This window comes from Tamandua tetradactyla, chromosome 12 (genome assembly GCF_023851605.1).
Source record: "Tamandua tetradactyla isolate mTamTet1 chromosome 12, mTamTet1.pri, whole genome shotgun sequence".
NCBI classification, from domain to species: Eukaryota; Metazoa; Chordata; class Mammalia; order Pilosa; family Myrmecophagidae; genus Tamandua; species Tamandua tetradactyla.
Window position 1 is genome coordinate 34,209,507 of NC_135338.1, and position 17,944 is coordinate 34,227,450.

At 38.5% G+C, this 17,944-nt stretch overlaps 2 protein-coding genes across 2 annotated transcripts in view; one reads left to right on the forward strand and one right to left on the reverse strand.

Moving 5' to 3' along the window:
* ZC2HC1C (zinc finger C2HC-type containing 1C) overlaps window positions 1-5,047 on the forward strand; it is a 64,197-nt gene extending 59,150 nt beyond the window's left edge. Inside the window, exon 4 of the mRNA XM_077123087.1 lies at window positions 2,634-5,047. Within this exon, the coding sequence (XP_076979202.1) occupies window positions 2,634-2,681 (48 nt within the window). The 3' untranslated portion in view covers window positions 2,682-5,047. The remainder of the gene's footprint in view (window positions 1-2,633) is intronic.
* Window positions 1-13,427, reverse strand: part of NEK9 (NIMA related kinase 9) — a 60,788-nt gene extending 47,361 nt beyond the window's left edge. The window contains exons 1-8 of the mRNA XM_077123082.1: window positions 13,045-13,427; window positions 10,458-10,635; window positions 8,586-8,641; window positions 7,972-8,042; window positions 6,585-6,690; window positions 5,777-5,908; window positions 4,173-4,283; window positions 3,298-3,362 (exon numbers count right to left, since the gene is read on the reverse strand). Of these exons, the coding sequence (XP_076979197.1) occupies window positions 3,298-3,362; window positions 4,173-4,283; window positions 5,777-5,908; window positions 6,585-6,690; window positions 7,972-8,042; window positions 8,586-8,641; window positions 10,458-10,635; window positions 13,045-13,257 (932 nt within the window). The 5' untranslated portion in view covers window positions 13,258-13,427. The remainder of the gene's footprint in view (window positions 1-3,297; window positions 3,363-4,172; window positions 4,284-5,776; window positions 5,909-6,584; window positions 6,691-7,971; window positions 8,043-8,585; window positions 8,642-10,457; window positions 10,636-13,044) is intronic.
* Between the last annotated feature and the right edge of the window lie 4,517 nt (window positions 13,428-17,944).

Below are 17,944 nucleotides of genomic sequence, written 5' to 3' on the forward strand. Positions count from 1 at the left end.
GGGGAGGGAAAAGGGATAAGGGATAGTTTTGATTTGATATTTGGTGAGGTTGCGTTTGTCGGTACTTTGTCTCTATGAACCAATGAAAAGAGTTTAAAACAGAGTGCTGCTGAATGCACAATCAAGTAAAGTAAGGCTACAGTAAGGCATGGTTTATTTTGGACATTATCCATGGTATCCAATAGATGGAGGGAACCGAAGGGTACAATGACTGAGAAGCAGAATGGTGATCTGTGATACTTTTATGTGATGGAATATGGCGTGGCTACAAAAAGGGAGGATGTCAAAAGACACACAATGAACTGAATAAACTCGGGGGACAAAGTATTTGCAAAAAAAGCCAGAAATGAGAGAACAAAAATGCTAAGATCTCTTTCACAAAATACTTATAAGAAAATTGGAGCCTAGATCATAAGCTCTTATAGCAGCCACACTTAGTCTGAAGTTGTAAGTGTATTTCTAGATTCTGAGACATAGAGCTATTTCCCTGGCACTGTGAGAAACTGTGACACCTAAAACCTAAAAATGGAGTGCTGCAGCCTTGAAAGTTAGCACAACTATTTACAATAATAGTTAAAGTAACCGAAAAAGAGATCAGGCCTCAATTAAAGATAAAAACAAAGCCAATCTGACTGGGACTAAGGTAAATCAGAAAACAGGGTAAAAGTTGACAGCGTATGTACTCTAGACCTCTACCTACTTTATGAGACCAAAGGCAGAGAGGTTTATTATGTCTAGAACCTATATTTTCTGTAACAAACGATCTAAATCAACATGTCTGGGTAGCTCATTTAAACAACCCAAACTCCTGGGGTCCAGAACGGGAACGAGGCCTTGTAATTCTGTACAGCTTAATGTAATTTCCAGATATCTCAGACTATGGTGGGCTGATAATCAAAAAGAATTGGTAGGATCCCTTGAGGGTCTGAAGAATAAAAAAATCAATCAAAATTATTAAACTTTTAGAAACTCTGGGTACCCTCTCAACCACTGGGGACTCCCAAGAAAATAGGCCAAGCCCTTGATTTTGAGGACTGCCCTTATCAAACTTACTTCTGTGGTGGGGAATCTAAGACTACCTATAACGAGTCCTAAGAGTTGCTTCCAGGAAGCCTCTTGTTGCTCAGATGTGGAATCTCTAAACCCAATTCTGCAAGGAAAATTATTACCCTGTCCCATATGTGGGACATGACATTCAGAGGTGAAGCTCTCCCTGACAAGGTGGGGCATGACTCCCGGGCATGAGTCTAGTTTTGGCACCACGGGATTGACAACACTTTCTGGACCAAAATGGGGGAAAGAAGTGTAATAAAATAAGGTATCAGTGGTTAAAAGAGATCAAACAGAGTCAAGAGGCTATTCTGCAGGATACTTGAATGCAAGCTTCAGTCAGATACTGCTAATAGCCATGGTTTGCTAAACACCAACCAACATCCATCCTGTTAACTCTTAAGAATGCCTAGGACTTGAGCTGAGACTCTATAAAAGTTTCATGCACTAAGTTTTCTTTCCTGGAACCTATAATTTCTAGAGGGTTCCTAGGCCACACAAATCCTGAAACCCAGAAGGACAGGCTTCTAGATTATCAACTAATTACATCCCCCTGTTCTTTAATGTCAACACCCCTTCTCAATCTGTAAAAGTCAGAATGGGCACTGCCTACAAAACCCTATAGATTGAGAGAAGGATCAAAGAAGAAGGAAGAGTTGTAACTGAGAAAATGGGATTTAACAAATGAGTATGACTGCTGAACCGCTATATTGATATACGTTCTAGCCTCGAGTGTTGTGCTGGTTTGAAAGGATGTATGTTCCCTAGAAAAGCCACGTTTTAATTTAAATCCCGTTTCATAAACACAGAATAATCCCTATTCAATATTGTATGTTTGAAACTATAATCAGATAATCTCCTTGGAGATGTGATTTAATCAAGAGTGGGTGTTAAGCTGGGTTAGGTGACGACATGTCTCCACCCATTTGAGTGGGTCTTGATAAGTTTCTGGAGTCCTATAATTGAGGAAACATTTTGGAGAATGAAGGAGATTCAGAGAGAGCAGAGAAGAACAACATAGCTACAAGAAGCAGAGAGCCCACAAGCCAGCGACCTTTGGACATGGAGAAGGAAAGCACCTCCTGGGGAGCTTCATCAATCAGGAAGCCAGGAGAGAAAGCTAGCAGATGACGCTTTGCTCACCATAATTTGCCCTTCCAGCTGAGAGAGAAACTCTGACTGTGTTTGCCATGTGCCTTCTCACTTGAGAGAGAAACTGAACTTCATCAGCCTTCCTGAACCAAGGTATCTTCCTCTGGATGCCTTAGACTGGACATTTCTATAGACTTGTTTTAATTGGGACAATTTCTCGGCCTTAGAACTATAAACCAGCAACTTATTAAATTACCCTTTTAAAAAAACCCATTCCGTTTCTGGTATATTGCATTCTGGCAGCTAGCAAACTAGAACAAGTGTTTAGGAGCAGTTAGAAGGAAAAAGCTGAAATAGTGGAATGGTAATCCATAACAAACTCTGAATTCTGTAACTACTTGTTGAAATGCACTTTGAAAATTATTGCTTTTCTTTCTTTTCTTTATAAATATATTTCACAATTTAAAAAAAAACTTTTTTTTTTTTAACAGGACATCCTTCCTACCTCTGGAGATCTTGGATACAGAATAAATCTCTAGAAATTACCTATCAAGAATCAAATAACCTGTCAGAAATCAACCAAGTCTGACCATAAGAAATGGGCAAAAGGTACTTGAAAAGGACTCCTTCAACTCCAATCTACCATCAAAACAAATGCACTAAAAAATTAAGGCCCAGCCCAAATTCATAGTATCCTTCAATAGTTGTTGAGTACCTTGTGCCAGACCCTGGGCTGAGTATTTTATATGTATTACCTCCTTTAATCTTTACCTTATCTCATTTTACAGAGGAAAAAACAAAGGAATAGGGATGTTTAATAATTTGCCTACGATAATGACAGAACTTAGATACAAATCTAAGGATATCTGAGTCTAGAGTCCTCTCTTAATTACTACAATCGAACTTTAGATTAAAACTTACAGATGTAGGGAGTGAACAGCTCTTGGGTTTTGCCAGTACAATTTAGAACAAAGTAATACAGGCTAAGGAGGTCAAAGTCAGGAGATACCCTCAAGTGTTGAGAGTGCAGATGATGGTGGAAAACAGTACTGGACTGGCCAAGTCAGGGAACAATACCCTTTCCTCTGGTACTCTGATCAGGCCTCTAACAGTTAACAATCTACAGAAAGAGGGAGTGATTTCTCTGAATTTTACCTCCTACGTTTCTTGAGGAGGGGACGATCCAGAAGTTCGTCTGCAGTGGGTCTTTGCTCAGGATCCTAAAAAGTGAAAAGGGGCTTAGTTTTCATTTCAGGAGAATGGGCACTATGGGATCTAAAGAAGCATTTTAGTTTCCCTTAGAAGGTTAAAGGTTAATTTTAGTCAAAGACCACTGTATATTATCCTTTAGTCACATTTCATGCTAATTATCTTATTATCATCAACAATTGTACATGAATGAAGAAGTTTCCAATTTACCTTCCTCACTTGTTCGGTTAGGACAGTGGCTCTCAAGTTTCAATATATTTAGTACATAAGAATTGCCTGAGGCATCTGTTTCAAATGCAGATTTCTGGGCTTCACCCACATAGATTCTGATCCAGTTGGTCTGGGATAGGGCCAAGGCATCTGAATTTTTAACTTGTACATTTCCCCTATCACCACCCTGGTGATTCTGATGCCTGTGGTTCACGGACCATACTTGTGAATACTGACCTAGAGTTACATAGCAAGGCAACTGTGATATATTAGAATCATATACATGCGATACATTAGGAATGTTAAATATCTCTGAGCACAGTTTTATAAAATTAATTTAGGGAAATTAATCTTGATCATAAAAATTGGAGTACAACTTAGATGGCAAAAATATTTCACAAATTAATAGTTACAAAGCAGAATAAGGTAAAAATTTGTTGTCTGAAGCATTTAACCATCATGAACTCCTAATACCTATTCTCCTGGATACACAAATACATCCTACCCTGCGGAAGCAGATGTGGTTTTGTGCAGGTTCATCTATGCCATACTCCAAACACTAAGACTGCAATAGAGAACGCTAAACTGAAATCATATTAAGTAATACCTACCTGATCAAGACATGCATGGACCATTTGGATCAGTTCCAAAGAATATTGGCTAGGATCAACTTCCATGGCCCGGATTCCTTGCACAATTTTCACACACAAGTTGAGCGGATTCTACAAGAAAATGATGACTGCATTGTTTCTGGTTCTATAAAGATGATGCTAAAATCTACCTGCAGGGGCTCTGAGATACCTGGGATTATTGTTTCAAGAAGTGGCAATAGTTCTGCATTAAGTTTCACTTCTTTTGTGACTATTGGTATGCATCAACAAGAAATGGCTAGGCATGCACTGCTGCTATCAGAATGAAGCTAAATGGCTAATACATAAATTAAAATTATGACTGTGACCAATGGCAATAATAACGCCCAGGGTATATTATAATATGACCCTTCAACTGAGCCTCAAGAAAAGGGAAGGTAAGATTAGTCATGCTTCATGTCAAGTACTGCTCTTAGTTTCTAATTTGCCTCCTAATTTATCTATCCTAATAATGGCTCTCCTGGCTATACTCTGTGGCAACATCCTTGCAAACATCATACAGGGAGGTTATAATCATCACCAATTTGTACATGAGAAAAATGAGGCCCAAAGATGTAAAGTAACTGGCTCAAGATCACACAAATAGTAAAAACTGGAGCAGTGATTCTAACCTAAGTCTATCTGACTTCAAAACTCGTTTTTCTTTCACTAAATTACTTAGGAGAATTCAGTGATATACCAGAATAAACTTCAGGTTTTAGAAAAATAAAGAGTTCACATGAAAGAGCAATAAATTTGCATTATTTTACATTTGCATACTTCATATACATTATCAGAGAATCTTTTTAAGGGGGACAGAGCATTTCCATTTCAAAGGTAGTCAAAAGGAGGATCAAAGAGATGAAATGATTTGCGTTAAGTTTTCACACCTGGTTTGCAAAGGAACATGGACATGAATCCACTTTTGCTACTCAGAAGTGTGGTTCAAGGAGTAGTAGCATTAGCATCACTTACGGGCTTGTTAGAACCACAAAACAGCACGCCCCATCCCAAACCTATTTAAACCGAATGTACATTTTAACAAAATCCCCAGGTGATTTTCTATGTATATTAGAGTTTGAAGAACAATGCTTTATACCAGGCTTTACTTTATTTTTCAAAAAAAGAAAAGAAAACAGACTTACATGGATATTGTCCATAAAACAAAGACAATCTTTAATAAGAGATAGCGTAAATATTTTTCATAAAAAGATCAAAACACTTTAATGGTTATTATATAATATGCATTTAGCTTTTTAAAAAATGATGCAGCGGAAGTATAAGAAATGAAACAGTTTATCCAAACTGTAGTATCACATAGTTGACTCTATAGCCAATTTAAAAACTACTGTCAACAAATTCAAGAACAGAGCTTAAACTACTTGATTATGATCATTTCTATGGGGAATTCAAGTTGGTCTGATCCCTAGTACTTTAATCATACAACATTAATCCAGCGCTATTATAGGCTGATCTCTTTGCATACAAACTGATCTCTGTTCAAGAAAAAAGCAGTTCAGGGATAAATGAAGTTGATTCTCTCAACCAAACTGTACCATTTGCAAAGAAATAACATATCAACTTACTGTAGCATCAAATGTCCTCTTTAGTGTAAGCAGTTCAAAAATGACGCAGCCTACTGCCCAGATATCAGACTTGAAATTGTATTTTACTCCTTGGCAAAGCTCTGGAGACATATAATATGGGGTTCCCACAAGCTGAACAAGAACAAAAACAAAGAATTACTTCTCTTCTGAGGTAACCATATTAATGTTTCAATAGCAAAGTTAAAATACGCAGGAACTAGTGATAACCAGAAAACATTCATCAGCAGATCCCAAACTGGTTTTTAGAAGATGATATCACTATAATGGGAGAAATATTACTCACATAAAATCTCTCGGATCAATTATGAAGAGACAATCTCTGTGTCTGTGTCTACTGAGGTAACTTGGGAGACTCAAAAGCTCTGATTCCTAGATCACAGAGGCTTTAGGTATTTAAGGCCCACTGAAGAATTCATACAAATAAAGACAATACAAGTTCATCAGAGGGAATAAAACAAAACATTGGCAGTGGGAGATGGTAACCAAAGGGTTAAGAATTCTAACTGAAATTCACAGCAATGAAACTTTAAAAATGGCTTAGTCACATTAGCGTAGCCAGGGAATTTTTTTTCAAATTTGAAAAAGATTTTCTGACTTTAAGAATGAGTTTGGGGAAAAAAACAGGTTTGGAATATAGCCTGCTAATAAGCCCAGCAAAAAGACTTCTGAAGACTTGCTTCATAAATACAGAAAAGCTGCAAGAACATTGAGGAAAGTGTGTAAAATTTAGGGGGTACAGTTATATCCTAAGAGGGTGATAAAAAAAAAGAAGACAATATATACTCACTGTCTCTGCCATGGAATACTCAGAATTGAGCTTCTTTGCTAGGCCATAGTCTCCAAGTTTTATCAGATTTGCCTTTGTCAGAAAAATATTTAATGTCTTTATATCTCTGAAAAAAGAGATACTACATATTAAGTCTATATAGTCAACCGTATTTTCTCCTCCCCACACCTTACCCAGGACTACTGCAGTAGAACAATGAGTATGTTATTACTGCTCGGGTTCTCTTCTGGGATCCCAAATGTCCCATACAGTGACCATCACTTTCACATGTACTTTTATATTGAAAAGGTGATTTAGAGGGTTGGAGGCAGAGAATTAACTTCATCCTCTGGGGCTTCACAGCACAGGAATGACTCCCCTACCACTGAAGTCATTAAAAAAAGTTGAGAGGGTCAGATGAGAAAAATGGTGTTCCAAGTAACCATAATTTCTATAAGTTACACTGCCTCTTCAATTATCACTGCTGCCTTGAAATAAGTGGCATCAAGGCAATTTTAACACTTGATTGGAATCGAATTTTCAAATAATCTTAAAGCAAGAGAAAAGACTGCATATCCCAGAAGCAACATGGCTAAGTTGTTTAGATCATCATAAATAAAGTCATTGACAACATTTTTAAGATGAATTGACCACATTTAAAACAAAATAAACTGTGCATGGTTTACACTCTGGCTTCTTTTATTCAAAGATGTGAGCAAACCAGAGCAATCCACTCACTTATTTTTGAAAAGAAAATAAGATGCAACAGTAGTCATTCAATAGCTATCAAGAATATATGTTAACTGAATTGAACAAACCAATAAAACAGAAACATTCATGTATTATAATTAGTCTCTAGCAATGATCAATGACTCACTTAAGAAGGAAATAATGATATGGAAATGTTCATATAATTATGCTCTCCTGTGGCTAGAAATGAATGGAAACTTGTATTTTTCACAAGGGTATGGTAAAATTGTACAATTAATTATACAAAACGAATAGGCATTCAAATTAAATTAAAATAATTTCTAGAATAAAAACAATGGTCAATTATTACTGCTCAGAGAAAACATTTCCTGTGAATCTCAACCAATCTAATACCACTTCTAGTAGCAGTTTCTAGGTTTTTTGATAAATCAATGGATTAACTGAACTCTAAAAAACCTCTTAAAGAAATGACTGCGTACTAAGCTATTGAGGAGATTCTCCCTAGATCACAAACATGGTTTAACTTCAGGACGTAAAGATAATGCCTGTCATTACTCACTCTTTCCACTCCAAATTCATGGAAAAGCTTTGAGTGAGTAAACAAGAAAATAAAAATGCTAATGGGAGGTACTCAAGTAGGGGTTGGACTGGTGGTAGTAGGGAATTCACCCCACAAATTTTTTCTTTCACTCATTACCTATGAAGAATTCCAGCTTTATGGATACAGCTCACTGCTGAAACAATCTGAAATAGGTACCACACCACCATCTACAAGTACAAAATAAATCATAATTGGGATTATAAACAAACAAAAATCCATTTAAATACACTCACACACAGATAAACAAAACAAAGGAAGTGCAATCAAACCAGAGGTTATGACTCTATATGACTTGGCATCTCTTGCTTGTAGGTTGAGTAGTCAAAGAAAAGTGGTAAGAGTAAAATGAAATAGCAGGTCATTTTAAATAGTTCCAATATTATTATAAAATATAGTATGGTGAAGCAGATTTGTGGGAAAAAACCCAGGAAGAATGCAAAGGTATAGAAAACTGGGCATACCATATGCAGTAATAGAACCAGGAAAGAAAGCCCATAGAGAATCATGAGGTTGGAGGTAAAACGTTTAGGAAGCAGCTATAGACAGTTTCCTGGTTAGAGGTTTCCTTTCTCATGAATATCAATCAGAGCCTGGAAGGAGTATGAACAAAAGGAAAAAAAAAACCACTCTTCATTGATGGAAGAGTAAATATAAAACTAGAATGCAAGAATCAAAACATTACAGCTTCCTTCCACAACAATATGAATTACCTCTTCCTCAAACAACTTGTCCTTCTGACGAAGGATTTTGTCATACAGGTTCCCTCCTGCAATTAAACAAGATATTATTTAGAGACAGATTTGAACCGCTTAATAAAGATCAAGGCTTGGTTCCTGTATCTAATGGGATTTTAACAGGTGACTCAAGGAAATGAAGGATTCTGCTTTCTCTCCAAAGGAAATTATCTTTCTCTTGGTTCTTCACATGGGGACAAACTCCCCAACTCTCAAGATCTATCTATAGCAAAAATATTCTTCAAAGATTCTCCTCCCTATTGGGTGGTATATAGGAACTCGGCATTTTACATATTTTATGCATAAGATTTTTGTAAACCTACAACTTCTCTAACAATAACAACAACAACAACAACAAAGATTCCTCTATCAGAAGATGACCAATACAAAAATAGGAAGTGTGGCATTTTTTAGAAAAGATGAGAGTAAAGACCATTTCTATAGTACTCCTTTTAGTGAAATTTACATTAAATGTCTTCAAAAATCAGGTAATGTTCTTTTCTAGAACTCCGTTAAGGAACCTGCAACATTTTTGTAACTCTCCCAGTGTGACTACTAGGGCATTTCAGTTATAACTGTGCGGGAATTCTTTGCATATACCAGGCATATACCACGGACAACTTTTTTTTCTTCCCACTTTGCACTGAAGTTTTACTATAACTTTGAGTACACCACTAGTAGTATCTAATCATTATTCTCTTTACTAATTTATTCCTGCTAAATAAGTGTGAATTTCCTTCTCTCTTCCCGGTAGCAATTAATAGAGTGCAAATGATCATGCTTCTAACTTCCTACTTACAATCTAGAACTTACACTTTAGGCCGGGCTAAGTTTTACAACTGTCTTCTACAAATTAATAACTCAAACTTTCAATAAATGCATCCTTTGTTCTAGTTCTTCCTAACCACAAAGGAAGTTAACTACCTGAGGCTTCTGTTACTTCAAAAAACTCTAATATAACCTCCTATATTTCAGAACCAGAAGCAATCATGATATACAAGAGTTGAGACAAGAAAGCTAAAAGTTTAGGAGCTTTCTTTTAAAGATCTAAGTGAAGAAATACGCTGGAATGCACCTCAGGAAATGACTTTGGGGTTCTTTTGTACAACAAGAACGTTAACAATATACCATGTATGAAACACTTGCTACATACCATGTACTGTGCTAAGGGATTTACATACATTAATTAATTCAATACAATCACCCTCAGAGGGACATACTATTATTAACAGACTCATTTTAAGATGAGGAAGCTGAGGCACAAAGAAGTTAAGTTTCTTGTTCAAGTTTACAAAAAAGCCATGGGGCTTTGGATATGGGTTCAGAGTTGATTGTCTTAAGAATTAGTCTATATTGCTACCTTATAAGCAAAATGGACTGAAGAAACCAGATACCAAAAAAAACTAAGGTCAAGCTTTATTATGCATTATTTTCATTCAGTTAAGGTTTTTTGACCACTTTTAAATACAACAACTTCAGCTAAAGCTAAGGCTTCATTAACTAGTATATCAAGCAGTACCAAGTCATACTATGTCTCTCTTTAATGCCCAACTAATGTCACTTCCTGAGAAAAAAATTTTGAAAAATGAGTATGAAATCCAACTGAAGAAATAATGCAAAGATGGAACTATAATCACAAGGGAAATTTTCAATATGCAGGGGAAACTCCCTCCCCTTATTTTTTCATAACTTCAAAACTCTTCAGGGCCTGAACTATTTCTCTTAAACACTAGAAAACCATTTAACATTTTCTCCCCTGTATAAGCCTTTTCTTTCTTTCTTTCCCTCAAGGTAAGTATGAGCACAGGCATATCTTTCTGGAGGAGGTCCCACTGAATTCTACTTTACCATTACAATATTCCAGCTCAATCAGCAGGGTGGTATTGTCCATGAAGTGATTGTAGTAGGCAATAATGTTGTCATGCTGCAGCAGTGCCAGAATAACAATCTCATTCAAGGCATCACGACGTTCCTTCTCAGACAGTCGGGTCAAATCAACTTCCTTCCACACAACCAGTGAGTCATCCTATAATACAGTAACAAAGGTATCGTGCTTTCCTCTAGCCTGGCAGTGACTGCATCGACACCTACCATAAACCTAATAGAAAAACGTCTTAGATGGGCAGAGACTAGTTGCTCCTTTCTTTTAAAAGAAACATGAACAGATCTTAAAGGCTTTGTATACAACTGAGCATCATAATTTCTCGCTCCACTTAATCTGAATGACAGCTTTAAGTAAAAACATGGGACTGGGGTAGAGCTCAAGGATTCTTATGAGGGCACTACGACAGATAGCTAGCCATACGGGGATTGTGGCAGGGCCAGAATACTGAATAGAGAACTGAAGAAGTTATCTATAGCCGACCACAACTTCCTGTAAACTGGAAATAATGAACTTGCCTCTAATCTTATAAATGTAGACTTCCATAGTAATTTTTTGGGGGGGCGGGGGGAGAATGCATCATCCAGGAATTGAACCTGGTCTCCCGCATGAATGGCGAGCATTCTACTGCTGAACCACCCATGCACTTGGTTATAGTAATTTTTTTTTTTTACTTTTTTTGATAAGCATTATTCAAGTCTAACAGCTCTGAGTTCATTTTCTTCATCTTGCTCCATTATGTAACTTTTTACACTTTTAAGTATCACATGCTTTGCTCTATTCATGAAATCTTACTTGCAGCTCCAAAATGTCCACTCCCTTTTATCTCTAATTCTTTACTGACAATTCTTCCCATCCCAGGAGCACCCCACCTTCAAAGCCCTCCCAATCCTATGGAATGGTTCTGGGAGGCCTTTCAAACTTTTTTGGGAACCTTTTATCTTAACCTGATTCAATGAAACCATTCTCCTACTGGTTGGAGTTCATACACTGAAATATTTGTCCATCTTTTAAATTTATTTATTTATACAACTCAAACTCTAATTGTTTTTACTAACATGGCTAATTTGCCTTCTTACTGAAATATAAACTTTTGGGGGAAAAGGGCTGTTTCTAACTGAACCTTTGTACATTCACTGATCTAATAAATATTTGGTGATATGGATATTGCCCTAAGTTTTTAGGAAGTGTAATCAAATTTAATTTACAATAACTTCAGTAATCAAATTTAACATGATAATAATGGAAAGGCCTGGGCAAGGAGATAAGAGATCCAGTTCTAGTCCAAGGTTTACTTCTAACTTAAATGGGCAAATCACTTAAATATACTGTCTTAGTGTCTCTAACTATTAAAAAAAAAACAAAAAAACAAAACCCAAGGCTCATCTTTTCCATATTGACTAAAAATAAGAAAACAGAATACTAAGAATAACAGTAACTAATATTATATATTAAATGTGGCACTTAAATTAAAAGGAATACGTAAAGATATTCTCTTGCAACGACCTCATTCCTTCTCGCTTTCAGCTTTAAAGTAGAGCTGGCTTAGAGACCACACCAGAACTGCTGAAGGATCACTGACAGAGGAATCACTAGAAAAAGACCTTCAGCAACCACAGCAGATTCTCATTAAAATTTATTCTAGCAGTTCATTTTCATGACTTTGGTAATTAAACCCAGTTTTTGGTTAATTTTCAGAAGTAGAGCCACCACTGCAGGGTTTTAGATCAGTATACATTCTTAACTTTGGGCTCAGTGATCCACAGAGCTCTTTAGGGATGTGCATAAGTACCAATATGGATGAGGGATAATGGAGGATGGGGAGGGGCTGCAGAGATTTGCTTTGCTTATTTAGGTTCTCAAAGGACTCCTGGTCCCCAAAAGGTTAAGAATTAATATTAGAATATACTAATAAACTATTCCCCATGCATAAACACTGTTGGATAAACAATGATTAAGAAACCAACAACGGCAGTCCTAATGATCTTCAAGAACTAGTTCCAACTGAGAGTTCACAATTGAACAATATGAGGGATAGGGGAGTTGTCACTCGTGTGGGAATTTTGAAGCTATACCCCTCCCTCTCACCCAGAGCTCGAAGAGCTAATACAGCATGAGAAGTAAGTTTTGGCAATACCTCACATTCGTATACCACTTTAATTTATGGTTTGCAAAGCATCTTTGTTTGATTTGCAAAGCATCTTTGTTTGATTCTCAAAATAATTTTAAAAATAAAGATCATTACTATTTCTAAAGTAGTTAACACTAACCTCACTTTTCAGATGGAAAAACTAAGGCTCAGAGAGGTCAGTGACTTGCTCAGATCCCCGGGTTAAACATACACGACCAGTTAACCAGTGACCTAACGAATTCGTGGTGCAGGTGAGGAGGAAGAGCGGAAGAGAAGACCCTGTGATATATAACCTGTGGGCGCCCAAACATTAAGCGACGACGAAGTGCAATACCAGGGGAAAGCCTAGAACCGGGACGGGAAGTCGGGGCTTGGGATACCCGGCAGTGCCAGGTTGGGTGGCCGGAGCCGCGGGCCGCTACCTCGGTGCGGCGGTACAGCGTGGCCTCCCCGAAGGCGCCGCGGCCCAGGACGCGGATGGGGATGTAGTGCAGCTCCTCCTGTTCCGCCGCGCTGCTGCCGGCTCGAGGCCCGGCGCTGTTGACCGGGCCCGAGTCCCCACCACCCCCAGACTCGCTACCAAAGTCCGAGTTGATAGAATCGCAATGTCGCTCGTACTCGCCCAGCACCGACATGGCGGTAGCTGCGGGCCTTCGGGGCCGGTCTGTGAGTCCCAAGCGGCTCTGGCCGCACTGCGCCTCCTTGCCTTCAGATACCGGCCCGTGGCCCCGTCAGCCCCGCAGCCCCTCAGCCCCGCGAGGATCCATGCTGGCTCCTTCCCCTTAACCCGGAAGCAATTCTCAGTGCTTCCGGCTTGACTGGGTCGTCTCCGCCTTCGCTTGCTTTTAGTCAGATGACTATAGCTTCCCGCCATCGGGTCTGGAGCGAAAAGTGAGGCCTCCGGCTAGAGTTTTCGAGCGCGTGGTGGCGACCTCGTAGAACCGAAGGACCCCGGCAGAGCAACTGGGTCATCGACAAGAAGTTCTCCATTGTCTGTAGGCCGCCGCCCCCGTCTCCTCCTTCTCCCCAGCCAATTTCTTCTCCCCTTAAAGCTTTCGAAATGCGGAGATCGTCTTATTTCGTCTAGGTGCCAGGATTATCTCAAGGGCAGTGATTGGGGAAGCTGTCCCTTCCAAGGTTGAACAGCGCTCTTTGTTTGGAAACGTAGTAATTATAGTAAAAATATTACAGGAAGCCGAAATTTGCCTCCTTGTCCATCTGTCAGTGAGTTCTGTCATTTGACTCCGGGGCCTTTTTATTTTGAGCCTGCTATCTTGCCATCTCCATCCCCCACCCTCCTACCCTTTCTCTTTTTCCAGGCTTAACATTCTACTTCTATGTGGTTTCCAGATATTTGACCGTCTGATCTCATGCAACATTTTTTGCACACTAGATGCCACTGTATTTGCAAACTGCAATGTTTCCTGGTCTCAAGAGAACTGCAATGCAGCGAGAAAACGTGTTGCATCAGTTATGTGACCTTCGGTAACTTCACGTACTCGAGCTCGTTTTTTCAAGTTGTGTGAATATGACCTCTATCACAGGGATAACAGCTAACATTTAAAGTGTCATGTTCCAGATACTATGCTTAAGGGTTTCCATTTATTTTCTCATTTAATCCTCATACTTCCATTTTACAGAAAAAAGATACTTGACATACAGAGAGGCTGAGTAACTTGCTCAGTGTTACATAGCTAGTAAGCATAGCTGGAGTTAAACCCAGCAATCTGGCTCCAGAGTTATGAAAAGAACAGGGGCTGAAAGCTCAAGTACCTGGAGCCCCAGGGTACATGTGGGGTTGAAAGATGGATCCTCACCTATTTTGCAGTTTGGCTTTTCCTGTGGGCGATGGAAAATTATTGGAGTTTTTTTAAGCAGGGGAGTGTATGACCAGTGTGAACATATGTCCTATACTTGCTGGAGAAATCTCAGGTTACGTCCTTTTTTCCCTAGCAAAATTAAAATAGAGCCTTCTTTTGTTCATGTGACCAGATGAGACAATAAACAATATGGTTATCTTAGATAAAGCCAAGGTTGTGGTTTACATAGAACTCTGATGACACTGTTGAGGGCAAAGACTGGAAGCGGTGAGTAGGAGGCAGTTTATATCCTAAGGAAAGGAGGTTTAGAAATAAAGTGAATGGAACAGCACGAGTGGAGATGATGTCTAGATTTAAGAAATCCATCTGAGGAACATTCAGAACTTTGCTGTCAGTTGGAATATGGTTGGTGAGGTAGACGTGAGTCCGGAAACTTACCTCTAGATATCTAACTAGATGCATAGTGATAGCAAATGTTGAAAGGAGACAATTTGTAGAATGCATGAGAGGTGTGAGTCCTAATGGGTTCACATTCGTCTGGCTTCTTTACATCAGTGTTCCTTTTAAAGTATGCTACCCTGCACTCTACACAACATTCTACATTGTTTCAGTAGGAAAAGTGCAAGGGTGTAAGGACTCAGGGCCCAGGCCCCGCCCTTCCTCCATTTTGAGAGCAAGTCACTACACATAGGCGCCTACATGACCGGGTTAGATGTTTAAGGTCAAAGAATGAAAAAGTCCCCTCCCCTAATGACTGTTGGTAACCAAAATCTCACAAGAGTCTGCTGAAACCCCGTTGTAACGTTGTCACGTGGGACTCATCTGTTAAATTTATAAGCAGTGCTGGGCACACCTCTCCCGTCTTGGTTTTGGACAGAGTACAGACTTCCTTTTCCCAACCAGCTGCCAAGAAGAATCATTCTCCTGTCTGTAAGTCCCTAATTAAAACCCATGTCTAATCTTAAGTCTGGTGTGTTCTTTGGTCTTGGGGTTGTGCTGGGCTGGAACAAAGGAGACTTAAGTCTTCCTTGATCTGGAGTGAGTATTTCTGTTAATGTATCAGACTTCACGGATCACTTTTACATAACTAAATCTCTAGCTTTCTCACAGCCTTCTTATCCTAGCACATCTCATTATCTTCACAATGCTTATCTATAAAATACGTCTTTTTTATGTCCATTCACTAGAATATAAACTCCATAAAAGCCCGGACTTTGTGCTCTTGTTCACTGCTATACAATATCAGTGCCTACAAAAGTGTCTGGCGCTACAGTGGAGATTCATTATTTGTTGAGTGAGCCATCAGATTATTATCCTGTATATATATTATTTCTTTATCTAAATGCAAGACTAATTCATTACATTTTGTTGATTTTACCGCAGAGTTCTAGATTGTACAAATATTTAAAATTTTTCGTGCAATCATTCAACAAACACTGAGTACCAATTGGTGTCATGCAGTAGGTTACAACAGAGAACAAAAAACATGCTTCCTACTCTCATGGAACTTACAGTCTGTATAACAGACGAATAACTGGGCAATCACAAGCTATAAGTGCTATTATAAGGAAAGTATGATTCTAGCAGGGCATATAGGAAGGTAACTTTTCAAGCCATACTTGGTGGATTAGTGAAGGTTTCCTGTAGGAAGTAATATCAAAAATATTGTCAGAGATGTCTAGACAAAGGAGCGATCACTCCAGATAGAGGCCATTCCATTTATTTCCTATTAATTAGAAAGTTTATCTGGGTATTGCACAGAGTTTACCTCAGCAATAGGTGTGCAAGAAATATTTCACTGAAGGGATGGAAAAAAATAGCTGATTAAGCTGCATGTGAGAATATAGAGGGAGGAGGGCTGGGGACATAAATGAAATCAGAAAGAAAGATGTTAAAGATTGAGATGGTATGATCTAGGAATGCCTAGAGTGGATAACAATAGTGAAATGTACAATGAACAAATTTTAAAAATGTTTTTTGCGTGAGGAAGAATAAAGGAATGTCATTATTGCAGGGTGCTGAAAATAGATGGTAATTAATATTTTAAAATGTCTTATGTGTGAGACTAAAACAAAAAATGTTACAAAATTTGTATTTTGACTAGGGCATTTCCTAATATAACTTATGTAGATAGTTTGATTGAATGTCATAAGTACTTGGAATCTCAGGTAGGACATGAGATTTTGTTGGTTTGTCCAGAGTGATGCCCCGATGAATTCCAGAGTGATTTGATCAGTGAGTGGAAAATATTTGTAAGCCCCCTTTGGGGAATGGTGAGAGCGGGGAGAAATTCAACCTCCCCAAGTCGAATTCTTGATATTCTCACAAGCAGTTTGGACAACCAAAGCTACAGGCTGAGCCCCCAATCTTGGGGTTTGTTTATATGAAACTTAACCCCAGAAAGGATAGGTCAAGTCTACTTAAAATTTAGGCCTAAGAGTCACCCCCAAGAGAGCCTCTTTTGTTGCTCAGATGTGGCCTCTCTCTCCAGCCAACACAAGGAGCAGTCTCACCACCCTCCCCCTCTCTGCGTGGGACATGACTCCCAGGGGTGTGGACCTTCCTGGCAACGTGGGACAGAGATTCTGGAATGAGCTGAGACTCAGCATCAAGGGACTGAGAAAAACCCTAGAATGAGCTGAGAATTAACATCAAGGGATTGAGAGAGCCTTCTGGACCAAAAGGGGTAAGAGTGAAATGAAACTAAGTGGCAATGGCTGAGAAATTCCAGAGTCGAGAGGTTATCCTGGAGGTTATTCTTACGCATTAAGTAGATATCACCTTGTTGTTCAAGATGTAGTGGAGAGGCTGGAGGGAACTGCCTGAAAATGTAGAGCTGTGTTCCAGTAGCCATGTTTCTTAATGATGATTGAACAATGACATAGCTTTCACAATGTGACTTTGTGAATGTGAAAACCTTGTGTCTGATGCTCCTTTTATCTACCATATCAACAAAAGAGTAGAACATATGGAATAAAAATAAATAATAGGGGGAACAAACGTTAAAATAAATTTAGTTTGAAATGCTAGTGGTAAATGAAAGCAAGGGGTAAGGGATATGGTATGTATAACTTTTTTTTCTCTTTTATCGTTTTCTTTTTCTGTTGTCATTTTATTTTTTTCTAAATTGATGCAAATGTTCTAAGAAATGATGAATATGCAACTATGTGATGATATTAAGAATTACTGATTATATATGTAGAATGGAATGATAAAAAAAAAATAGCTAATTAATTCAGAGGCTCAGTAGGTTTCAGCTGAAGCCCAAACTCATTTCTCTGGAGCTTTGCATCGAGGAACTAGATAGTTTTCTGTAACTTGGTTAACCTGAAACTGAATCTAGCATATATATTTATCATAAGCTTAATAGATAAAATGTCCTGTTCCAATTTAGAGAATACAGAACAGAAACACTTGCTCAATTCTTCATTACACTGGATGTAATTGAAGCTAAATATGTGACCTCTAAGTATTCATAATAGGTCCAGAAATACTAAACATT